The sequence below is a fragment of the Mobula hypostoma genome, chromosome 18 (assembly GCF_963921235.1).
Source record: "Mobula hypostoma chromosome 18, sMobHyp1.1, whole genome shotgun sequence".
Lineage (NCBI taxonomy): Eukaryota > Metazoa > Chordata > Chondrichthyes > Myliobatiformes > Myliobatidae > Mobula > Mobula hypostoma.
The window spans coordinates 22,548,477-22,570,354 of NC_086114.1; the positions used below are offsets into that span (position 1 = coordinate 22,548,477).

The 21,878-nt window shown below is 40.2% G+C and overlaps 1 protein-coding gene across 3 annotated transcripts in view; it reads right to left on the minus strand.

Moving 5' to 3' along the window:
* Nucleotides 1-383: 383 nt before the first annotated feature.
* Nucleotides 384-21,878, minus strand: part of cdh23 (cadherin-related 23) — a 1,160,360-nt gene continuing 1,138,865 nt past the window's right edge. For all 3 annotated transcript variants that reach the window (XM_063070587.1, XM_063070586.1, XM_063070588.1), the window contains 6 exons: nucleotides 20,522-20,601; nucleotides 17,051-17,091; nucleotides 9,677-9,737; nucleotides 7,342-7,471; nucleotides 6,404-6,526; nucleotides 384-1,456 (listed from right to left, as the gene is read on the minus strand). In XM_063070587.1, coding sequence (XP_062926657.1) covers nucleotides 1,133-1,456; nucleotides 6,404-6,526; nucleotides 7,342-7,471; nucleotides 9,677-9,737; nucleotides 17,051-17,091; nucleotides 20,522-20,601 — 759 coding nt within the window. In that variant the 3' untranslated portion in view covers nucleotides 384-1,132. The remainder of the gene's footprint in view (nucleotides 1,457-6,403; nucleotides 6,527-7,341; nucleotides 7,472-9,676; nucleotides 9,738-17,050; nucleotides 17,092-20,521; nucleotides 20,602-21,878) is intronic.

A 21,878-nucleotide genomic window follows, 5' to 3' on the forward strand; every position in this document is an offset into this window, starting at 1 on the left:
ACGAAAAGAAATGTCATTAGCTGATAATAAGCAATTAAAAGTCAGTAGGTAACAGAAGTGTACAACTCTCTTGCGCAACCAGGAGTAGATACTCATTTAACAATTTACTGCTGAGATTTCTGTTTGCAAAGGGGTATGGAATAGGAATACAAATTAACTATGACTTCAGTGCAGATAGTGGAACAGGTGTGAGGGATTCACTGATGGTTGTGTTGCCCATAGTTTGAAAAGGTTCTTTATTTATTGCAGTTTAAAGAACTTTAGAAAAATAGTGGTAATGAAAAGATGATCTAATGGTGCAGATTGTTGACTTTATCCCCATTACATCATGTTGCTGTTTCATGAAGTTACAAATAGCTTTATTTAATCTCAAATGTGGGCATTACTGGCAAAGTGAGTTGCTCTGAGAAAGTTGGAATTAGGTAGAAGTCTAGCCATTTTGAATACAAGAATAAAAACACATTGGTACACAACTGGAATCACCTTGAGGTGGGGCCAGATAAGGTATTGGCCTTTTACAACAAAATAGTTTCTTAGTTACTTTTATTTTAAATTTTTTCATATGATGAATATCAGAACAACTTGTTTAGACATCCTTGATCCTGCCAGATTTACAGTGGCGAGCCAGAGTTCTAATGGACATCCTTCCCCCCACCCCTTCCCCCCCAACATTCCCCAGAACACTTAAACTCCACCTCACTACTTTCTGAGAAATTAAATTATTTCTCTACCAAACTTGGATTTTGCTCCTTGTATCTTTATTCACCAAGTTGAGCCACTGAAATCAAAAACTAGAAATGGGGGTGGGAGAACATGTTTTCACACACGCAGGTACACACGCACATACTGTACATCACTTTGAGTTCAAGCTGATGGTATCGGTTTACACATGGTGAGTTCCACCAGATTTAATCATCTTAATGATTCCACACATCTTCTGGCTTTAGTTTGCACCGGGGTACAATCCCTGGTAGTGGCAGTGGAGACTGTAGTAAGGACCCTCTTTAAACAGCTCTCCCCCCCCCCCGCCCACCAGCAGCAATACTTCAGCCAATAAATACTGCCGCTAGGCTTCAGCCCAGACAATCACTTGAATTAAAAGAGTAGTAAGGATCACAGGCTGGCCCAGCTGTCAAAGTTCTGTGATTTCCAGTGGGATGTCCCTCACCCTTTCTTTCATCTTGTGCATTGGGGTAGACTTTGCAGACTCAGTCCTGGCGTTCCTGTCTGTGTAGCTCCCACTCTCTGTGTTCAGGGTTTCCAGGGACCTGACTAAGACCTTCTGGTCATCCTCTGGCAAACTGTTGAGGTCAGAAGCCAGCAAGGTGCCCGTGCTGCCATGTACCATGTGGATTCCATCAGGTCCCCTTAGCTCCACGGGATGGCGATGCTTGAACCGCAGTGTCCCACGGCTGGGGAGCTTTTCATCATCGTCCTCCATGTCGCTGGGAATAAGCTGGAAGGGGATAGGATAGAGGAAAACAATGGCATTAATGTCTAATGCGTACTCTGAAGTAGTGGAACTGAGGAACATATCAATTCCACACCACTGCAAATTCCACACAACAACTCCATTACCTGGGCACTGTGGCAGGTTTTTGTTCCTAACACCAAGCTGGCCATCCAAGAAATCCATGTGTTTCTGGTACACTGCCTATTGTCAGTATGGGCTGGTGTTAGGAACAGTAAGGAGTCATGAAGACTAAAAGGTGAACAAAGTAGCCACACAAAAATAGTCTTAAAATATAGAGCAAGGTTGGGGGCTCGTTATAGAACATTACAGGCCCTTTGGCCCACAATGTTGTGTTGACCTTTTAATGTACTCTAGGAAGAATTTAACCCTTCTGTCCCAGATATCCCTCTATTTTTTCTTTCACCCATGTGCCCATCTAAGAATCTCTTAAATGTCCCTAATGTTTTTGCTTCCACCCCTGGCAGTGTTCCACACACCCAGCGTTCTCTGGACAAAACCTACCACTGACAGCCATCCAATCATCTTAAAATTAAGCCCCCTGGTATTTGTCACTTCTACCCTGGGAGAAAGACTCTGGCTGTCCACTCAATCTGTGCCTCTTCTACATCTCTATCAAGTCATATCTCATAATGAAACTGAAGTTTATAGAATTGCAAAGGAAGTTATGGTAAGTTTCTATTGAATGTGATGCAGTAATCTGTTATTTTTTTTTGCCTTGCTATATTTTTCAGTAATATTAAAAAAAAAACAAAAGTTGTAACTATGAGTCTGGAGGAGGGGCGGGAAACAGGCTGGGGTAGGTAACTTTCTTTGAGGTCAGGATGGTACCTGCATACAACACTCCTTCAGTCGACATCTTCTGGATAGATCACGAAACTATATATTTCACTGCTTTTATGCCCTTTATGTTTGTTTTTCATTTTGAATGTGATTCTGCAACTGTTGGAGCCTGTGATTTGCAGTTTGGAGATCATTTGGGTGTTTCAGGGCTCTGCAGTCTCTGAGGGGATTCCGGGAGACAGAGGCATTGTGCGGGAACCTTGTGGCAAGAAGGGTGCGAGCCTATGTTTGACTCCCATTTTGCCAGTGAAAGTGCCTGCCTTGCCATCTGTTTGGACCATAAGACATAGGCAATTTGGTTCAGTTTCTGGCCTTTATTCTGCTACTTTCATTCTCAGCCAGTGACCTGTGGATTTAATTGTTCTGCAGTGCTTGCTGGGAATGTACCTGAACTATTTCTATAACGGCTGCCCATTCTTCACTTAGTTTACCCTTCCAGTCTTTGATCCCAAACTGCCCCCACCACATCTTTGCTCAAATTAATGAAATTAGTCCTTCAGCTATTTAGTTATCTTATTGCATAATATCTTTCACTTTTTCCCTGACAATTATGCATTAAACCAGAGCTAGCTGCAGTCTGCAGTTGCATGTTCACAGTATAGCTTTTGGGTGGGAGAGTCAGAGGGAAGTGATGAAAAGTTAGTTCCTCACAGTCTCCATGATTCCCCATGTGCTTTAATGAGTCTCAGTGGATAAGCTGCACAAACCTCAGCTTCCACTCCCAGCCCTCAATAATGACAAGCCACACTTCACACTGCAAACTGGCTGGTTCCACACCAGGTGTACCTCCAGCACAGATGACCGGTCTCCACTGGTAGTAGATTTGTAAGCCAGCCGAGCCGCAAACAGTTTCTTCAGCCGTAGGTAGTCATCCAGAACAACCTTCAACAGGGAGCCCTTGGGGCAATGCACAGTAGGTAAAATACACAGATGGGAAATTGGCTGCATTTTCACTACTTTGTCAATGTTCTAGCTGCCATTTTTCAGCACATTTTCTCAGCTGGTCCAGATCACACTGCAAAATTTGATAGCCTTCATCGCTGTCCACTACGTCCCTAATCTTGGTGTCATCAGCAAATTTTATGATCACATTTACCATATTATCATCTAAATCATTAAAAAAGATGAACAACAGGCCTTGCAGCACACCACTAGTCACAGGCTTCCAGTCAGAGAGGCAACTATCTACTACCACTCTCTGGCTTATCCAGCTAAGCTAATGTTGAATCCAATTGAGCACTTCATCCTGAATGTCATGTGACATAACCTTTTGGATCAGCCTCCTATGTGCCCTTTGTCAATGGCCTTACTGAAGTTCATGTAGACAATATCCAACTTCTGTGGTAACTTATCTGAATAACTCTAAGCAACACACACAAAATGCTGGAGGAACTCAGCAGGCCAGGCAGCATCTGTGGAAATGAGAACAGGTGATGTCGTGGGCTGAGACCCTTAATCAGGGTCTCGAAGGATCTCAGCCTGAAATGTCGACTGTAGTCTTTTCCATAGATGCTGCCTGGCCTGCTGAGTTCCTCTGGCACTTTGTGTGTGTTGCTTGGATTTCCAGCATCTGCAGACACTCTCTTCTTTGTGATTGAAAAACTCTTAAGATTAGTTAGATATGACCTATCGCGCACAAAGTCATGTTGATTATCCCAAACCGGGCCCTGTTTATTCAAATATTTATACATCTTGTTCCTTAGAATATCTTCTAGTAATTTACTCATGACTGGCATTAGGCTCACCAGCCTATAATTTCCTGACTTATTTTAAAAACCTTTCTTGAACGATGGAACAATATTAGCTGCCCTCCAGCACCTCATCTGTGGCTAAGGACATTTTTAAGTATCTTTGCCTGAGCCTCTGCAATTCCTGCAGTAGCCTCCAACATCTTGTACATCCCTTGGGGATTTATCTACCTTAATTCGCCACCAGCTCTTCCATAATCTGGATACAGTCCACGACCTCACAACTCTTTTGCTTCAGTTCCATAATCTCTGTGTCTGTCTCCCATTACAGGTAAAAAAAAATTAAGATTTCCCACATCTCTTTCAGCTCCATGCATCGATGACCACAGTGGTCTTCAAGAGGACCAGTTTTTTTCCCCTTACTATCCTTTTGCTCTTAATGTAGCGACAGAAGCTCCTGGGATTCTCCCTTTACCTTGTCTGCCAGAGTAACTTCATGTCCTTTTATAGCCCTACATTTTTTATACTCTTCAGACAGCTCACTTGATACTAAAAATGTGGCTTTCATTGCTAAGGTTTCAATAATGAGAATCAGGTTTAATATTACAGGCATATGTCATGAAATTTGTTGTTTTATAGCAGCAGTTCACTATAATACTTGATAAACACTATCAATTACATTAAATACGTATATGTGTATATTGGGGGAGACTAGTGCCCACGATGGAGCTGGCTGAGTTTACAACTTTCAGCAGCTTTTTTCCAATCCTGTGCAGTGGCCCCTCCATACCACGTGGTCATGCAACCATGGTACCTCTGTAGAAATTTGCTAGTGTTGTTGGTAACATGCCAATTCTCCTCAAACTCCTAATGAAAGATAACCTTTTTTGTAATTGCATCAATATATAGGGCCCCAGAATAGATCCTCAGACATGTTGACACCCAAGAACTTGAAACAGCCCACCCTTTCCACTGCCGATCCCTCAACGAGGACTGATGTGTATTACCTCAACTTCCCCTTCCTGAAGTCCACAATCGGTTCCTTGGTCTTACTGACATTGAATGCAAGGTTGTTGCTGTGACATCACTCAATGAGCAGATCTGTCTCGCTCCTGTACCATTCCTCGTCACCATCTGAAATTCTGCCAACAATAGTTGTGTCATCGGCAAATTTATAGATGGCATTTGAGCTGTGCCTAGCCACACAGTTGTGGGTGTAGAGAGAGCAGAGCAGTGGGATAAGCATGCATCCTTGAAGTGCCAGTGTTGATTGTCAAACTGGAGATGCTTTTTCCAATATGCACAGACTGGTGAGGAAGTTAAGGATCCAGTTGCTGAAGGAGGTACAGAGGCCCAGGTTTTGGAGCTTGTTGATTGGAAGTGGGGGTAAGATTTGTGTTGAATGCTGAGCTGTAGTCAATAAACAGCAGCCTGATGTAGGTATTGCTATTGTTCAGGTGATCCAAGGCTGAGAGCCAGTGAGATTGCATCCGCTGTGGACCTATGCTGTGCTAGGCAAGTTGCAGCATCTGGAAGTCCTTGCTTGGGCAACAGTGATTTTGGCCACAACCAACCTCAAAACACTTTATCACTGTAGGTGTGAGTGTCACTGGGCAATAGTGTTTGAGGCAGCTCACCCTACTCCTTTTGGGTAATGGTATGATTGTCACCCTCCTACTACAGTGAGAGATTGAAGATGGCAGTGAATACTCCTGCCAGTTGGCTGGCACAAGTTTTCAGAGCCCTACCAGCTACACTATCAGTGCCTGACGCTTTGTGAGAGTTCACCCTCTTAAAAAAATATTCTGACGTTGGCCTCCAAGACAGATATCACAGGGTCACTAGATGTTGCAGGGATTCACACAGATGTAGTTTTATTCTCCTTTTCAAAACGTGTATAAAAATGGTTCAGCCCATCAGTAACGCATCACTGCCATTCATGTTGTTAAGTTTGCTTTGTAGGAAATAGTGCCCTGCAAACCCTGCCAGAGCTGACGTGCATCCAATTCTGTCTCCAGCCTCAATTGGAATAGTTTTTTTGCTCTTAGGATAATCTTCTGTAGGTCGTAGCTGGACTTCTTGTACAGTTCTGGATACCATAATTATAAAATAACAAGTTCCCTAAACCTGTTATAATTTTAGCTTTTATAACATACAGTATTCCACCACCCCTTGAAGTGGTGCTGAAGATCATGACAATTTAGTGTAATATATTTTCACTGCAAACACATCTAAGCCTGCAGTCAGTGGTTTTCCTCCTAGTGGAACCAAGTTGTTAATGTCACATTTCTAAAGTAGCAAAAAGGTTTTATCTGACCTCTAACGTGCTGACCCTTCTGCTTATAAGAATATCCTTCTAAGTAAAACAGTTTATAAACTTTTGAAATACCAGAAAAAGTACCTTAATGGGGCCTTCTCGCATGATCTGCCCGAGTTTTGTAATACTGTCGTACTCCTGTATGGCTGCACGTAGGTATCGATCATCCTCTGGTTTCATTGCGGGTGGCTCACGCCCGAATGTGCCCTATAAAGGAAGATTAGGTCATTTTCAGGTTTGACATTCTGGTAAATAATGCTTTGATTGCCAGCATCACAAATACTGCAAGCACTTATTGCTCTTGACGTCAGAATTAAATGCGAATAACATCCATGCAGAACCTCCAGCTATTATAACACCCTTCACGTACTGATGTCACTGCAGATTCATTCAGAAAATCCACAGAACACAATCAGCTCTCCTACACAGAACTCTCAAACTGAAAGTAGAATCATAGGCTCCGAGATCACCAATGCTCTCCATATTTGAGGTGGAGATTTGTTGGTTAATGTTATGGCTGAAAATAGTTGATAACTACTTCCTTGTGATCCTCAAAAAGAAAGTATCTTCTTTTGCAAAGGTCCTTTGCACTTGGCCAGCAGCTGCCAGGAATTTTAGGCTAAAAAGCAATTGGGATTCTATTCACAGGGGCCCGATTCCCAGAAATTTGCTGCTTGCTTTTTGCTAGCAGTTTTAAGGAAAAGATAAGATTCCATTAAAATCTCTTCTCCCACCCCACAAAATCCTTCTGGATAGAAAAATTTTAAATTTCCTTCCATTCTGTACAAGTGGATTGAATTTTGAGCTGAAGTTATGATTTGTCAATGATTCGTATAATGTAACTACACTCAAAAAAACAAATGTCCAGATACTTGGAGACACAAGTGACTGCACGTTCTGTTTGACCCACTGAGCTTGTCCAGCTTATTGTCAAGGAACTTGGTTCATTAAGTTTGCTATGTTCTAGAGTCAGTATGTCGCACAATGTGATGTCTCTCTGCAGTGGTGCTAAGTGAACATACATGTGTCCTGGCTGGGCTGTTCCAGAGGTCCGTGATATCACTGAGATTCTCTGGCAGGTCATCTTCATGCTCAGCCTGAGCTGCTAGTTCCAGGTTCCTACAGAAGGGATCAAGCCAGACTGGGTTTGCTCTGCAATGAGACATGTAGCAGTGAGAGATCCTCATACAAGGAAAAGGACGAAATCATTCAATTGAAGCTTGGCTGATCTATGACCTTAACCCTGTCTATATCACTGAATTATAGGGGTAATAAGAATCCAGGAACACTGGAATTTGCTGCTCCATATGAAGTCACTTCAAGGGATGCTTACCCTGAAGAAGTTTAAATCTCCTCTTCGATGGGAACTCAGTAAGACCCTCTCTTACTGCTCCCCTCTGTGATGTCTGCTGCGCTCTGATTTTTCAACCTTTCCCACGCAGCTGGCTTCACATATCACATTCCAGCCAATTATCCTCTCTCTCCCCACCCCCCTCCAGCTTTTTTATTCTGGTGTCTTCCCCTTTCCTTTCCAGTCCTGAAGAAAGGTTTTGACTTGAAACGTTGACTGTTTTCTATAGATGCTGCCTGATCTGCTGAGTTCCTCCAGCATTTTGTGTGTTACTTAGAATTAATTTAGTTGGCTGGTTCCTTAAGGTTGTCATAGCCGGGGAGGTGGGGGGAGGGTATTGGTGATAAGCTTCCACTACCTATTAAATGCTCCCAGCCTTCACGTGAGGTTTAGCTACTGAGCCTGGGGAACTGTTTCTACTGACAGGAGAAGGGCCAAAGGTGGGTTACTGGCACCTTAAAACCAAGATGGGGCTCATCCAGGAGAAGGAAAACTCAGATCTCAAACCTCCTCTATCCTTGCAGCTAATCTACCCATAGAGAAGGCTTCAAGTGTAAACCCCAAGGAAAAATCCAGAACTAGAGTCCCTAAGGCAGTCCTACTTTGGGTTCAATGCTGACTGCCATCTCCTGTGATGCCGTTGGTCCCAAACTTTATTGGTCTTTGCCATTCCTTTGGATTCATCTGCTGCATGGAGAGGGGGAGCCTGTTACATGGGCAACAGCATGCTCTCCATATCATGCTGCATTGGGTTGCGTATCAAACATAGACAGCTAGGACAACATCCATGGTCACTCCCACCAACGGAGGGTTGTCAATTTGGTTGGCCTATATTTGTGGAAGGAGTTTATAAATCTCAACCAACCCTGCATTTGGGAATCAGTGGAAAAGGGAGTACAGTGAACTGTTCATGTACAAAACACAGTGGATGCTAAAAATCAAACCAGAACACTTTGAAAGTAATCAAACAGATCAGGTGTCACCGTGGAGACAGAAAAGGAGTTAATGTTTTAGACATTGCATTAGGTTAACAACAGGAAGGCTGGGAAAAGAGGTGGCTTCCTTAAGTAAGGTGGAATTCTGTTTTAGGTGTGGTCTCACATAGCATCTAGTCGGAGAGGTTTAAAGAGTGGTCTAGAGCTTAAAAGTGTTAACTACCAGTGGTGGAGTGATTTCCTGCATCTACAATTTATTTTCTACAACAAAGACGCCGTTTTAATTAGCCTCCGCAGTAACATAAAAGTCGAAACCCCCTTACACAAATATTTCTCTCTCTTCTGTCATTCCTTTCACTATCCAAAACCCCACACCTCCATTTCCCATTATAATAAGCACCATTATAATTCTGGAAGATCAGACTAATGCATTCTCCATCTGGTGGTGATTCAATGCACAAGATTCCAGAACAGTTGGAACACCTCGAAGGTTGTACACAGTTATGGAGGGCAATGCAGGATTTTAAAACATGAATGGACGTTTTAAGATTAAGTTTCCAACCTCTCCCTCAAGGCCCCTCCCTTTATCACATAATTTTATCTTTTAGTTTAGCTACTGGTAAATCACATACTTTTATCCTTTGATTTAGCTGCTGGTAACCTAACATTTTAATTGGTGAAGTGTCACATTTTACTTAATAACACAGGGTGTCTTTGGAAGTTTTTTTCTGCTAAGGGCGGGCAGAGTTACTTGGGTTAATGTCGAAGAACCTTTATCTTATACTCATCGAGTTCTGGTGGTGACAACAGGAATCTTGTGTAAAAACAGGTTAAGGTAGGGTCAACATAAGGTGAAAATTATCCAGCAGAAAAAATACAGTTGGACAATTTTAGCTTCCCATAGCTCACTGAACGTCTTGTAAACCGGGACAGGGAAAAATAGAACTTCAAGTATTGTGACTTTAGACAATCTTTCCTCACTTCCGCTTAATAATCTCTGCAATGCCAACTTGTTAACTTCTCATCACTGAAGTAAACGTGGGAACCTTTCCAATTCTTCACTTGACTTACCCTTCAAATGAATACTTGTTGGTGTTTGGCATGTCCAGTATGTCCATAAACCCTTGATTACCTGAATAGAAACACATGTACAGTTTCAGTATCCATTTCCCGCAAGAGCTTGCTCTGCAGATTATTGGACCATGTCCTTACATTCCTGATTTGATACCTTCACATTGTCAGGCACAGCGGCAATGAAGCAGAATAGAATATGACTGAGAGGAGGTGACTTTGATGTGATAGGAGATTGAAATCATACGGATACCATTTGGAAAAGGGATTAAATAGAAGTGAAACTATGCAGAGATGCGAATGATACTGGTGATCAGGAGGACACGAATCACAGCAAGTTACGGCACAAAGGAGGACATTTTGAGGAGCTCTCCAGCTGAATCCCATCTTTCTGCTTTTTGGTGTAGCCACAAATGTGCAGGCATAATAAACCGGGAATTCTTGTCCCACTAGTCCTTGAGGGCAATGAGTTGCAGATCCTCAGAGCATTCCAGATGAAGTAATTTCAGTGAATAGAAATTACCACAAAAATGATGGCTTTAAAACAGAAAGCGTGGATTTTCATCGAGATTCTTATGGAGGACCAGAGGAATGTAATGCACAGTTTACTGTCTGCTGTTTCTTTAAAGCTGCAAAGTCTAATGGAAGCATGAGGTCTAGACAGTATTCAGGGGACTTCCGGTAGCGCTCATGGAGTGAAGTCGCGTTCTTGACTCGCTCCATTACCTCTTGAGTTTTCCTTCTTATGATCAGCTATATTTTAATTAACCATTAAGGTATCAACTTTTACAATATTTTGAAATAAATTGGGCTCTTTGATAATCGGATGCTTTTAAGGTCTGCTATGTCTAAGAATGGAAAAAACGGGAAGGACAGCAAACCTCCAGGTAGACCGAAAGGTACCGATTTCCCTCCGACTGAACCACCGCTGACTTTGAAAGCTATATCAGAGCTAATTTAAAGGGAAATTTCAACCTCTATTACGGAGCTGATTCGTGAGGAAATTTCAATTAATTTCCAGAAAATTGCCGATTCAATCGAGAAGATACAAATATCTACTACGGAACATCAGTCGGCTATATCTGATCTTCAAAAATCCACGCAACAAAGTGAGCTCAAGATGGAGAAAATCGAAGAAACAATTAATGTAATGAAGAAGAAACTTGACTTTCTGACCTTTAAAAACTCTGACTTAGAATCCAGAATGCGACGGCAGAATCTTCGAATGATTGGGGTGCTTGAAGCTGTTGAATCTGATAACCCTATAAAGTATTTTTCTCAACTTTTAAAAGATGCATTTCCTACTGTATTTCCTGACCAACCACCGTTATTGGATCGCGTTCACAGAGTTCCATCATACTCGCTTAGGTCAGATAAACCTCGACATGTCATTTTACGTTTTCATTACTTTCAAGACAAGGAGAAACTGTTTCATTTCGTTCGATCTAAAGGTTACATTGATTTTTTGGATCTTAAGTTCCAATTCGTGGAGGATTTCAGTATACCAATTCGGGATCAACGGGTTCGTTACAGATCTGTGATGTCGGAACTCTACAAGATGGATTTAAAACCAGCGCTGCTTTACCCTACACGTCTAAGGATTCATACGTCGGATGGAGCCCTCCGTTTTTTTTGAATCTCCATCAGATGCCCAGAGTTATCTGGATCAATTTTCACCTTTGACATCTTAATCGTAATTTTTTAACTATCTCCGTTGATTGGAGGTTGTGAATTTGTCAGTTTTAATTTTTTTTGCCTTATATGGGCAGAAAAGTTTATGCTAAACTTTCTATCTGTGTCATTCCTTTCTTTTTCCCAGGGGATTCTGGGTGGTTATTTCCTCACCGTCATTTTACGTATTTCCTTTGTGACCTTAAATTTTGTAGTTTTTAAATCTACTTTGTTTTGTAGGTTTTCATAACTAGTTTATGTTAATAATCTTTTTTATTGTTTTGTTTACTCATAGGGTCTGGGGTTTGTTGCGGTTTTTTTATATTTTCTGGCTTTTACTCTGTTATATTAAGTGTTTGTTTTAATTGAGTTACCTTTTTTTTTATTCTTTTACTGTTTTATAATTAGCTGATCTTTTTTATTTTTACACTTTTTTTAGGGAGCGTATACCGGAAGTCATGGGGGTAGTTTTAGTGCTTGCTTCTTTTGGGCTGGTCTGCGTTAGATTTAGCCTTGTGGTCATGGGGTGGGAGGGGCTTCACGTTTTAGTTTCTTTCTTCTTGGGCTATGTACATTATTGAAGTATTGGTTGCGTTCTTCTTCCCGGTATCTCTTATTTGTTCTGTTCCCTTTCCGGGTTCATGGGTCGAGCCTATCGTCAATCCTCCTTGTTGCGGGTTGACTTCAGGGTTTATGGAGTCTATTATTAATTTTGTCTCCTGGAATACTAATGGTCTTAATCATCCTATTAAAAGGAAAAAAGTTTTTAAAGTGTTCCGGAGACTTAAAGCACAAATTTTATTTTTACAAGAGACCCATGTGCGGAGGGGGGACAGACTACGTTTTTTTAAATTCTGGAAGGGACAACAGTTTCATTCGAACTCCAATGCTAAGATTCGAGGCGTCTCTATTTTTATAGACTCCTCAGTTACCTTTATACAACATGATACTATTTCTGATCCGAATGGTAGATTTCTATTAGTTAGTGGTCTACTATTTAATAAAAAGTTAGTTTTGGTTAATGTTTATGCTCCTGATATGGACTGTCCGGAATTTTATAAATCATTATTCAATCAGTTCCCGAATTTGAATGAGTTTTCATTGATCTGGGGTGGAGATCTTAATACCTGTTTATCTCCAGCTTTGGACCGTTCGGCTCCTCTACGGACCTTACCTAATAAATCTGCAACTTTGATTAATTCATTCCTCTCTGATTCTGGGTCGACGGACATTTGGCGTTCTTTGCATCCTCAGGAAAAAGATTTTTTTTCACATGTTCATCATTCCTATTCAAGAATTGATTATTTCTTTATTGACTCTCGTCTTATTTCTTCAGTGATTAAATGTGATTATGACTCTATAACCATTTCGGATCATGCTCCACTTAAGCTTTCTATTAAAATTCAGGCCAATACACAAAATAATAGACAATGGCGTTTTAATTCGCTGTTGCTTCAGGACTCGGACTTTGTTAATTTTTTGAATGAACAGATTGATCTTTTTTTTACAATTAACTATACAGAGGATATTTCTGTGAACATTCTTTGGGATACTTTTAAAGCTTATATTCGTGGTCAGATTATCTCTTATTCTGCTGCTTTGAGGAAGAAGCTGAAGCAGGAGGAGTTGGTGATTGTGGAGAAGATTAAGGAAATTGATAAGAAATATGTTATAGCTCCCTCTGAGGAGTTATATAAACAAAGAACTGAACTTCAAATGGAACACAGTTTATTACTTTCGTCCTCGATTGTAAACCAATTAAAGAAAACAAGAAGTGAATTTTATGTACACAGTGACAAAATTGGCAAACTGTTGGCTAATCAACTGAAGTCTAATTATGCTAAATCTCAAATTAATCAGATTTATAACCAAAATGACCGACTGATACTTGATCATGCGGGGATTAATCAAACCTTCTGTGATTTTTATTCTTCCTTATATCAATCAGAGTCTCCTCGAGATTCTAAATATATGAATGATTTTTTTAGATAACCTAGACTTCCCTGAGATTTCACAGGATATGTCTTCTATGTTAGATACTCCCATTACCACGGATGAGATTAAGAATATTATTTCCTCTATGAATTTCGGGAAAGCTCCTGGCCCTGATGGGTTTACCGTAGAATTTTATAAATGTTTCGCACCTTCATTAATCCCTTGGTTCTGTAGGGTTTTTGAGGCTTCATTAAAACTTGGTAAACTTCCCGAATTTTTCAATAGAGCGTCAATCTCTCTAATATTAAAGAAGGATAAAGATCCTGCTCAATGTGCATCTTATAGACCAATATCTTTATTAAATGTTGATTCTAAAGTTTTTTCTAAGTTATTAGCAAATAGATTAGAAAAAGTACTTCCTTTTATTATTTCGGAAGACCAAACGGGTTTTATTAAAGGTCGTTACTCTTTTTATAATATTCGCACATTGTTAAATATTGTTTATACTCCCTCACAAAATGTTCCTGAGTGTGTTATCTCTTTAGATGCTGAGAAAGCTTTTGATAGAGTAGAATGGCCTTACTTATTTAAGGTGCTTGAAATGTTTAATTTTAGCTCGAAATTTATATCCTGGATTAAACTGTTATATCATTCTCCTGTGGCCTCGGTCCGTACTAACTCTCTAAGCTCACCTTTTTTCCCTCTTTTTCGAGGTACTCGACAAGGTTGTCCTCTTAGTCCTTTATTATTTGATATTGCATTCGAACCTCTTGCAATTGCCATTCGAGAATCTCCAAATATTACTGGGATAACTCAGGGCTTAAAGTCCCATAAAATATCGCTCTATGCTGATGACTTACTTTTATATATTTCTAATCCCCAAAAATCCATCCCTGCTGTTTTAGAGCTATTAGCACAATTTGGTCTTTTTTCAGGTTATAAATTAAATCTTAGTAAGAGTGAACTTTTCCCGATTAATAAACAACTTCCCTTATATTATAACTTTCCATTTAAATTGATTAATAATTATTTTTCATATCTTGGGATTAAAATTACTTGCAAATACAAAGATTTATTTAAGATTAACTTTTTACCCTTAATTGACCATATTATTCAACTTTCATCTAAATGGTTTCCTTTATATTTAACTTTGATTGGTCGTATTAATGCAGTTAAGATTTTTTTTGCCAAAATTTTTATATATATTTCAGGTATTACCAATTTTTGTTCCAAAATCTTTTTTTGATGAAGTTGACTCCAAAATTTCTTCGCAAACAACAGGAATTCTGCAGATGCTGGAAATTCAAGCAACATACATCAAAGTTGCTGGTGAACGCTGCAGACCAAGCAGCATCTGTAGGAAGAGGTGCAGTCGACGTTTCAGGCTGAGACCCTTCGTCTCCTGAAGGGTCTCGGCCTGAAACGTCGACTGCACCTCTTCCTACAGATGCTGCTTGGCCTGCTGCGTTCACCAGCAACTTTGATGTATGTTGTTCCAAAATTTCTTCATTTATTTGGCAAAATAAAAACCCGAGACTGGGTAAAATACATTTACAGAAAGCTAAGAGAGATGGAGGTTTAGCATTACCTAACTTTAGATTTTATTATTGGGCAATTAATATTCGACATATGAAATTTTGGTTACTTGACCCAGGATATACTATCCATTCCTAAATGGGTAGCACTGGAATTACAATCTGTTCAGGATTATACACTTGGCTCTATTTTAGGTTCCTCTCTTCCTTTTGATTTGAAATGCCTTAAACAGGTATCTAACCCGATAGTTAAATATACCTTACGAATTTGGTTTCAATTCAGAAAATTTTTTGATCTTAACCAATTTGGGCTAGCGATTCCTATTTTAGGTAACATATTTTTTCCTCCCTCTTTTACGGATCGTGCTTTTCAAATTTGGAAGACTAAGGGTATTTCACGGTTTTTGGATTTATTTTTAGATGGTTCCCTTATGTCTTTTGAACAATTATCTAATAAATATAATTTATCAAGAATACATTTTTTTAGATATCTACAAGTTAGAAATTTCCTAAGTACTATACTTTCTTCCTTTCCAATGCTTCCTCCTACTTACATTTTAGATACCATAATTAACCTTAATCCATGTCAGAAAGGTGCATCGGCTATGATTTATAATATTATTATGAAACTTAGGAAAGCTCCATTTGATAAGATTAGGGTAGATTGGGAACAGGAATTGGGGTCTATCATTTCCGTGGATGACTGGGGGCAGATTTTACAATTAGTCAATACTTCCTCTATCTGTGCTAAACATTCCCTAATTCAATTTAAAGTTGTTCATAGAGCACATATGTCCAAAGATAAATTAGCTCGCTTTTATTCTCATATTAATCCTTTTTGTGATAGATGTCCGGGGCAGATAGCCTCTTTAACTCATATGTTTTGGTCTTGTCCTACTCTGGAAACTTTTTGGAGAGACACTTTTAATATTATCTCCAAGGTATTGAATATAGATATCTCTCCTCACCCTATTACTGCTATCTTTGGACTACCTAAAATTTCCAGTAATCTTTCTCCTTCAGCCTGTAGAATGATTACATTTCTTACTTTAATGGCGAAAAGATGTATCTTACAACATTGGAAAGAGCTTAACGCTCCAACCACCTTTTTTTGGTTTTCTCAGACGATATTATCCTTGAATTTGGAGAAAATTAGAAGCAATCTTTATGATTCTTCATTTAAATTTGAACAGACCTGGAGATCTTTTATTCAATATTTTGATTTAATGTAATATATACCCTTCTTGTTTTTTTTTACCGTTTTTAATGGAGGTCGGGATTGAGGACGTGATTTTAAGTTTTTTAACTCTGTTTGGTTTCAAGTTAGCCCATTGCTTTGCTTTGCTTTTAGTTAGTTGCACGGTGGTTTTTTTGGGGGGGGGGTTTCCTTTTCTCTATTGATATATATATAAAAATTAGTATACTATTATGTTACCTTGGTATGTTATGTTTAAATTACATTGTATCATTTTTTTGTATTAATATCTCCTGTAATTTTATTATATTCTAACAGTGTATTAGTGCCTATATGGCTTACCTTTTTGTATACTTATTCAATAAAAAGATTTAAAAAGAAAGAAAAGACAGTATTCAATTATTGCTTGGTCTTTGCATCTTATTTGTAGCTTCACGTCTGGTATTGATGTAAATGTATTTCCCCATCCAATGTGAAGACTAGGTCTTATTTAAGGTTGCTTGCCATTAAATCCCTACAAGAGATGAAGACATATTGCTTATAAGAAGCAATGTGCCTGTTATGCTGCTACAAGGAAGTTCTTCCTTGCATTTTACTATATGACAATAAACTTGACATTGAGAGAAAAGGAATTTGAATTTGTTCTCTGCTTTTGGAACACCACTTTACAGTAAGTAGAATGTTGTCACTGTAGGAAGGTATGCACAGAGCAAAGTCCCAATGACACTACTATATGAGGCCATTCTGGTGAGAAACATTAACCAATCTGCTGGGAAAGCTCCTAGTGTTCAGTAAACAGAGCATTTGATCTTTTGCATCTGAGAGAGAAACTATCAGGTTATTGAATGAACAACCAATGCAAAGGCCATGAGTCTGATCATGCAGCACTCCTTTAGAAAACCATTTTAGGGTTAAACTGGTTTACATGCTCAATCCATAATGGAACATGAACCCTCAACTTTCTGACTTTGGAACTGGAATTGGCTAAGCTGATCTATTATAATGTGTTTTTGAATACTTACCTTGTGCATTACTTACCAGTGGAACCTGCTACAATGGCTTTCAACTTCCTTTTGTGCCTGTTGGCAATGAACAGAAAGATACATTCACTACTTGGACCTGGGTGCATATTTTTGTTGAAACATTTTGAAGGTACAACATATACTCAGTGGCCACTTTGTGATGTTTGTGGTCTTCTGCTGCTGTAGCCCAACCACTTCAAGGTTTGACGTACTGTGTGTTCAGAGATGCTCTTCTGCAAACCACTATAATAACGTGTGGTTATCTGAGTTATTGTCACCTTACTGTCAGCTTGAACCAGTCTGGCCATTCTCTGATCTCTCTCATGAACAAGGCATTTTCTCCCACAGAACCACTGCTCACTGTATGTTTTTTTTTTGTTTTAGACTGTTGTGCATGAAAATCCCAGGAGATCAGCAAGTTCTGAGATACTCAAACCATCCCGTCTGGCATGGTCAAAGTCACTTAGATCACATTTCTTCCCCATTCTGATGTTTGTTCTGAACAACAACTGATAGTCTTGACCATGTCTGGATGCATTTAGTTGCTGCCATATAATTGGCTGATTAACGAGCAGGTGTACAGCTGTACCTAATGAAGTGACCACTGACTGTATACCAGGGAGATCCAAGGAGGTGCTGGCCCCAAATGCTATATATCCCTGCCAGGCTGATTGTGATTTCAAATTCTTCCCCCCTCTATCACAACACAAGATCTGAGGACTAGCAGAACTTGGAACTTGGAACAGGAGATTCATTATTTAAAGTCGAAGTAAATTTATTATCAAAGGACGTATACTAGCTTGAGATTAATTTTCTTTAGGGCATTTGCAGGAAAATAAAATACAATAGAATTTATGAAAAACCATACATGAACAAAGTTTGACAACCTATGTGCAAATAAAAAATAATACCGAGAACATAAGTTGTAGAAAGTGAGTCTGTAAGTGTAGAGGTATAGCTGGCAGCATCAAGATGCTTTATGTCTTTTAAGTTACAAAGCTAGATGGCAGTGTGGGCTGTGAAGACACTTCAAGGAGGCTGAGTAAATGATGGTTAACAAAGGACGAAATCATCCACTTGATGGAAAAAGTAGGTAGGCGGAACATTTTAAAATGATGCAAATTGAAAGCTCATGTTCAGGACTAGAATGGATGTACGGTAAATCAATATACAGGTACAGCAACAAGACTAGGAAGCCAAACAGTATGGTGGCCCTCATTGCCAGAGGATTAGAGTACATGAGAAGAGATGTCCTGCTCCAATTATGCAGAGCCTTGGTAAGACTACATCTGGAACATTACTCTCTTGTGTTTAGAAGAATGAGAGGTCGTCATGTTGAAACACACAAATTTTTATAGGGCATCGCACACAAAATGCTGGGGGAACTCAGCAATCAGGCAGAATCTATGGAAATAAAAAAGAACAGATGATGTTTCTGACCAAGACCCTTCATCAGGATTGGAAAGGAAGGAGGAAATGCCAGAATAAGGTGGTTGGGGGGAGGGGATGGAGGAGAAGCTTGAAAGTAATAGACGGAGCCAGGTGGGTAGGGGAGGGGGGAATGAAGTAAGAAGCTAGGTGGTGATGTGGAAAAGGCAAAGGGCTGGAGAAGAAGGAATCTGATAGGAGAGAAGTGTGGATCATGGGAGAAGGGGAACCAGGGGAGGTGACAGGCAGGTGAAGAGAAGATATAAAAGGCCAAAGTGGGGAAATGAAGAAGAGGAAAGGGGGAGGGTGAAAAAAATACCAGAAGTTGGAGAGATCGATGTTCATGCCATTAGGTTGGAGGCTACCTTTTTTTTAAATGGGACTTGACTGTGGAGCTAAGAAATTGATTTTGCCCTAGATGAGGTGTCAAAACCAGGAGTCTCAGTCTCAAGAATAAGGGATTATCTAATAAAGACTGCAGTTTTCTTCTCCCAGATGTTAGTGCATCTTTGGACTTCTCTATCAAAGAAGACTGTAGAGGTTGAGTTGCTGATTGTTCTTAGATGGATAGATTTTGAAATACTACAGTCAAGTGAAATCAAGGCTTATGGGATTAGTGCAGGGAGGTGGCACTGAACAAAAGTCAACCATGATCTAATTGAATGACAGAGTCAGTGTGAAGAGCTGGTCCCATTCCTTGCTGCTGTTGGTTTGTTGTTGTTGCCTGTGTTCTCCTGAACAATGTGGGCATGTTACCTTGCTGCTGGAACTTGTGACACTTGTGGGGTGCCCCCAGCTCATCCTGAGGCATGTTGGTTGTAAATGCTGTATGTTTCACTGTATGTTTCAATATACAGTACATCTGATAAATTTGAGTAAGAATCCTTACACTTTAATACACAACTGTGCATCGAGATTGTGATCTGCCTGCTCTCCTTGCTTTACACTTATGACTGTGACTAAGCACAGCTCGGATACCATATTCAAGTTTGCTGATGACACAACTGTTGTGGGCTGAATCAAAGGTGATGATGAATCAGTATATCGGAGAGAGAATGAAAATCTGGCTGAGTGGTGTCGTCATAATAACCTCTCACTCAATGTCAGCAAGACCAAGCAACTGATCATAGACTTCAGGAGAGGGAAACCAGAGGTCCATGAGCCAGTCCTCATCAGAGGGTCAGAGGTGGAGAGGATTAGCAACCTTAAACTCCCGGATATTACTATTTCAGAGGCTCTGTCTTGGGCCCAGCATGTAAGTGTAATTGCGAAGAAAGCATGGCAGGCCCTCTACTTCCTTAGGAGTTTGAGGAGATTCAGCATGACATCTAAAACTTTGACAATTTTCTATAGACGTGTAGTGGACAGTATATTGACTGGCTGTATCACAGCCTGGTATGGAAACACCAATGCCTTCGAACGGACAGTCCTTCAAAAAGCAGTGGATTCGGCCCAATACATCACAGGTAAATCCCTCCCAACCATTGAACACATCTACATGAAACACTGTTGCAGGAAAGCAGCTTCCATCATCATGGATCACCACCACCCAGGTCATGCTCTCTTCTTGCTGCTGCCCTCAGGTAGAAAGTACAAGAGCCTCAGGACTCACCACCAGGTTCAAGAACAGTTACTACCCTTCAACCATCAGGCTTCTGAATAAAAGGCGATAACTACACTCAACTTTGAAATCATTAAGTTGTGCCCACAACCAATGATCTCACTTTTAATAACTCTTTTTCTCATTATCTCATGGTTTTGTTATTTATCACTATTTATTTATATTTTCATTTGCACAATTTGTTGTCTTCTGTTGATCCTGTTATAGTTACTGGGTATGCCCATAAGAAAATGAATCTAAGGGTTATATATGGTGATGTATATTTGATAATAAAATTTACTTTGAACTTTAAACAAGGGGTATAGGCATGAAAAGCCTTTATAAGTTCCACAAGTGGCAGAACTCTGTAGAAATGCATCAAGTATGTACTACTTCTTTCAGTGCACTTAATTGAATATTACCTTTGAGATCTTATTCAATATAAACCAGGGTACTTACACAGTTCTGTAATACCAGTTCATGAAGATGAACAGCATAGTAGCCAAGAACAGCAACACTGCAAGAATAATTATCGCCATCTGCAAAAGAAAAGGATTGCATATAACTTCAAAAGCCCCAGCCAATGTACTTTTATAATGCATAGTCAGCATGGCTTCGTCCAAGACAGGTCGTGCCTTACAAGCCAGATTGAATTTTTTGAGGATGTGACTAAACACATTGATGAAGGTAGAGCCATAGATGTAGTGTATATGGATTTCAGCAAGGCATTTGATAAGGTACTCCATTCAAGGCTTATTGAGAAAGTAAGGAGGCATGGGATCCAAGGGAACATTGCTTTGTGGATCCAGAACTGGCTTGCCCACAGAAAGCAAAGAGTGGTTGTAGAAGGGTCATATTCTGCATGGAGGCCGGTGACCAGTGGTGTGCCTCAGGGATCTGTTCTGGGACCCCTCCTCTTTGTGATTTTTATAAATGACCTGGATGAGGAAGTGGAGAGATGGGTTCGTAAATTTGCCCGATGACACAAAGGTTGGGGGTGTTGTGGATAGTGTGGAGGGCTGTCAGAGGTTACAATGAAACATTGATAGGATGCAAAACCCAGATAAGTGTGAGGTGGTTCATTTTGGTAGGTCAAATATGATGGCAGAATATAGTATTAATGGTAAGATTCTTGGCTGTGTGGAGGATCAGAGGGATCTTGGGGTCCGAGTCCATAGGACACTCAAAGCTGCTGTGCAGGTTGATTCTGTGGTTAAGAAGGCATACAGTGCATTGGCCTTCATCAATCGTGGGATGGAGTTTATGAGCCAAGAGGTAATGTTGCAGCTATATAGGACCCTGGTCAGACCCCACTTGGAGTACTATGCTCAATTCTGGTTGCCTCACAATAGGAAGGACATGAAAACCATAGAAAGGGTGCAGAGGAGATTTACAAGGATGTTGCCTGGATTGGGGAGCATGCCTTGTGAGAATAAGTTGAATGAACTTGGCCTTTTCTCCTTGGAGCGACGGAAGTGTTCAAGATAATGAGAGGCATTGATCATGTGGATAGTCAGAGGCTTTTCTCCAGGGCTGAGATGGCTAGCACGAGAGGGCATAGTTTTAAGGTGCTTGGAAGTAGGTACAGAGGAGATGTCAGGGATAAGTTTTTTACACAGAGAGTGGTGAGTGCGTGGAATAGGCTGCCAGCAGCGGTGGTGGAGTCAGAAACGATAGGGCCTTTTAAGGGACTCCTGGATGGCTACATAGAGCACTGAAAAATAGAGGGCTATGGGTAAAGCCTAGGTAGTTCTAAGGTCGGGACAGCTTTGTGGGCCGAAGGGCCTGTATTGTGCTGTAGGTTTTCTATGTTTCC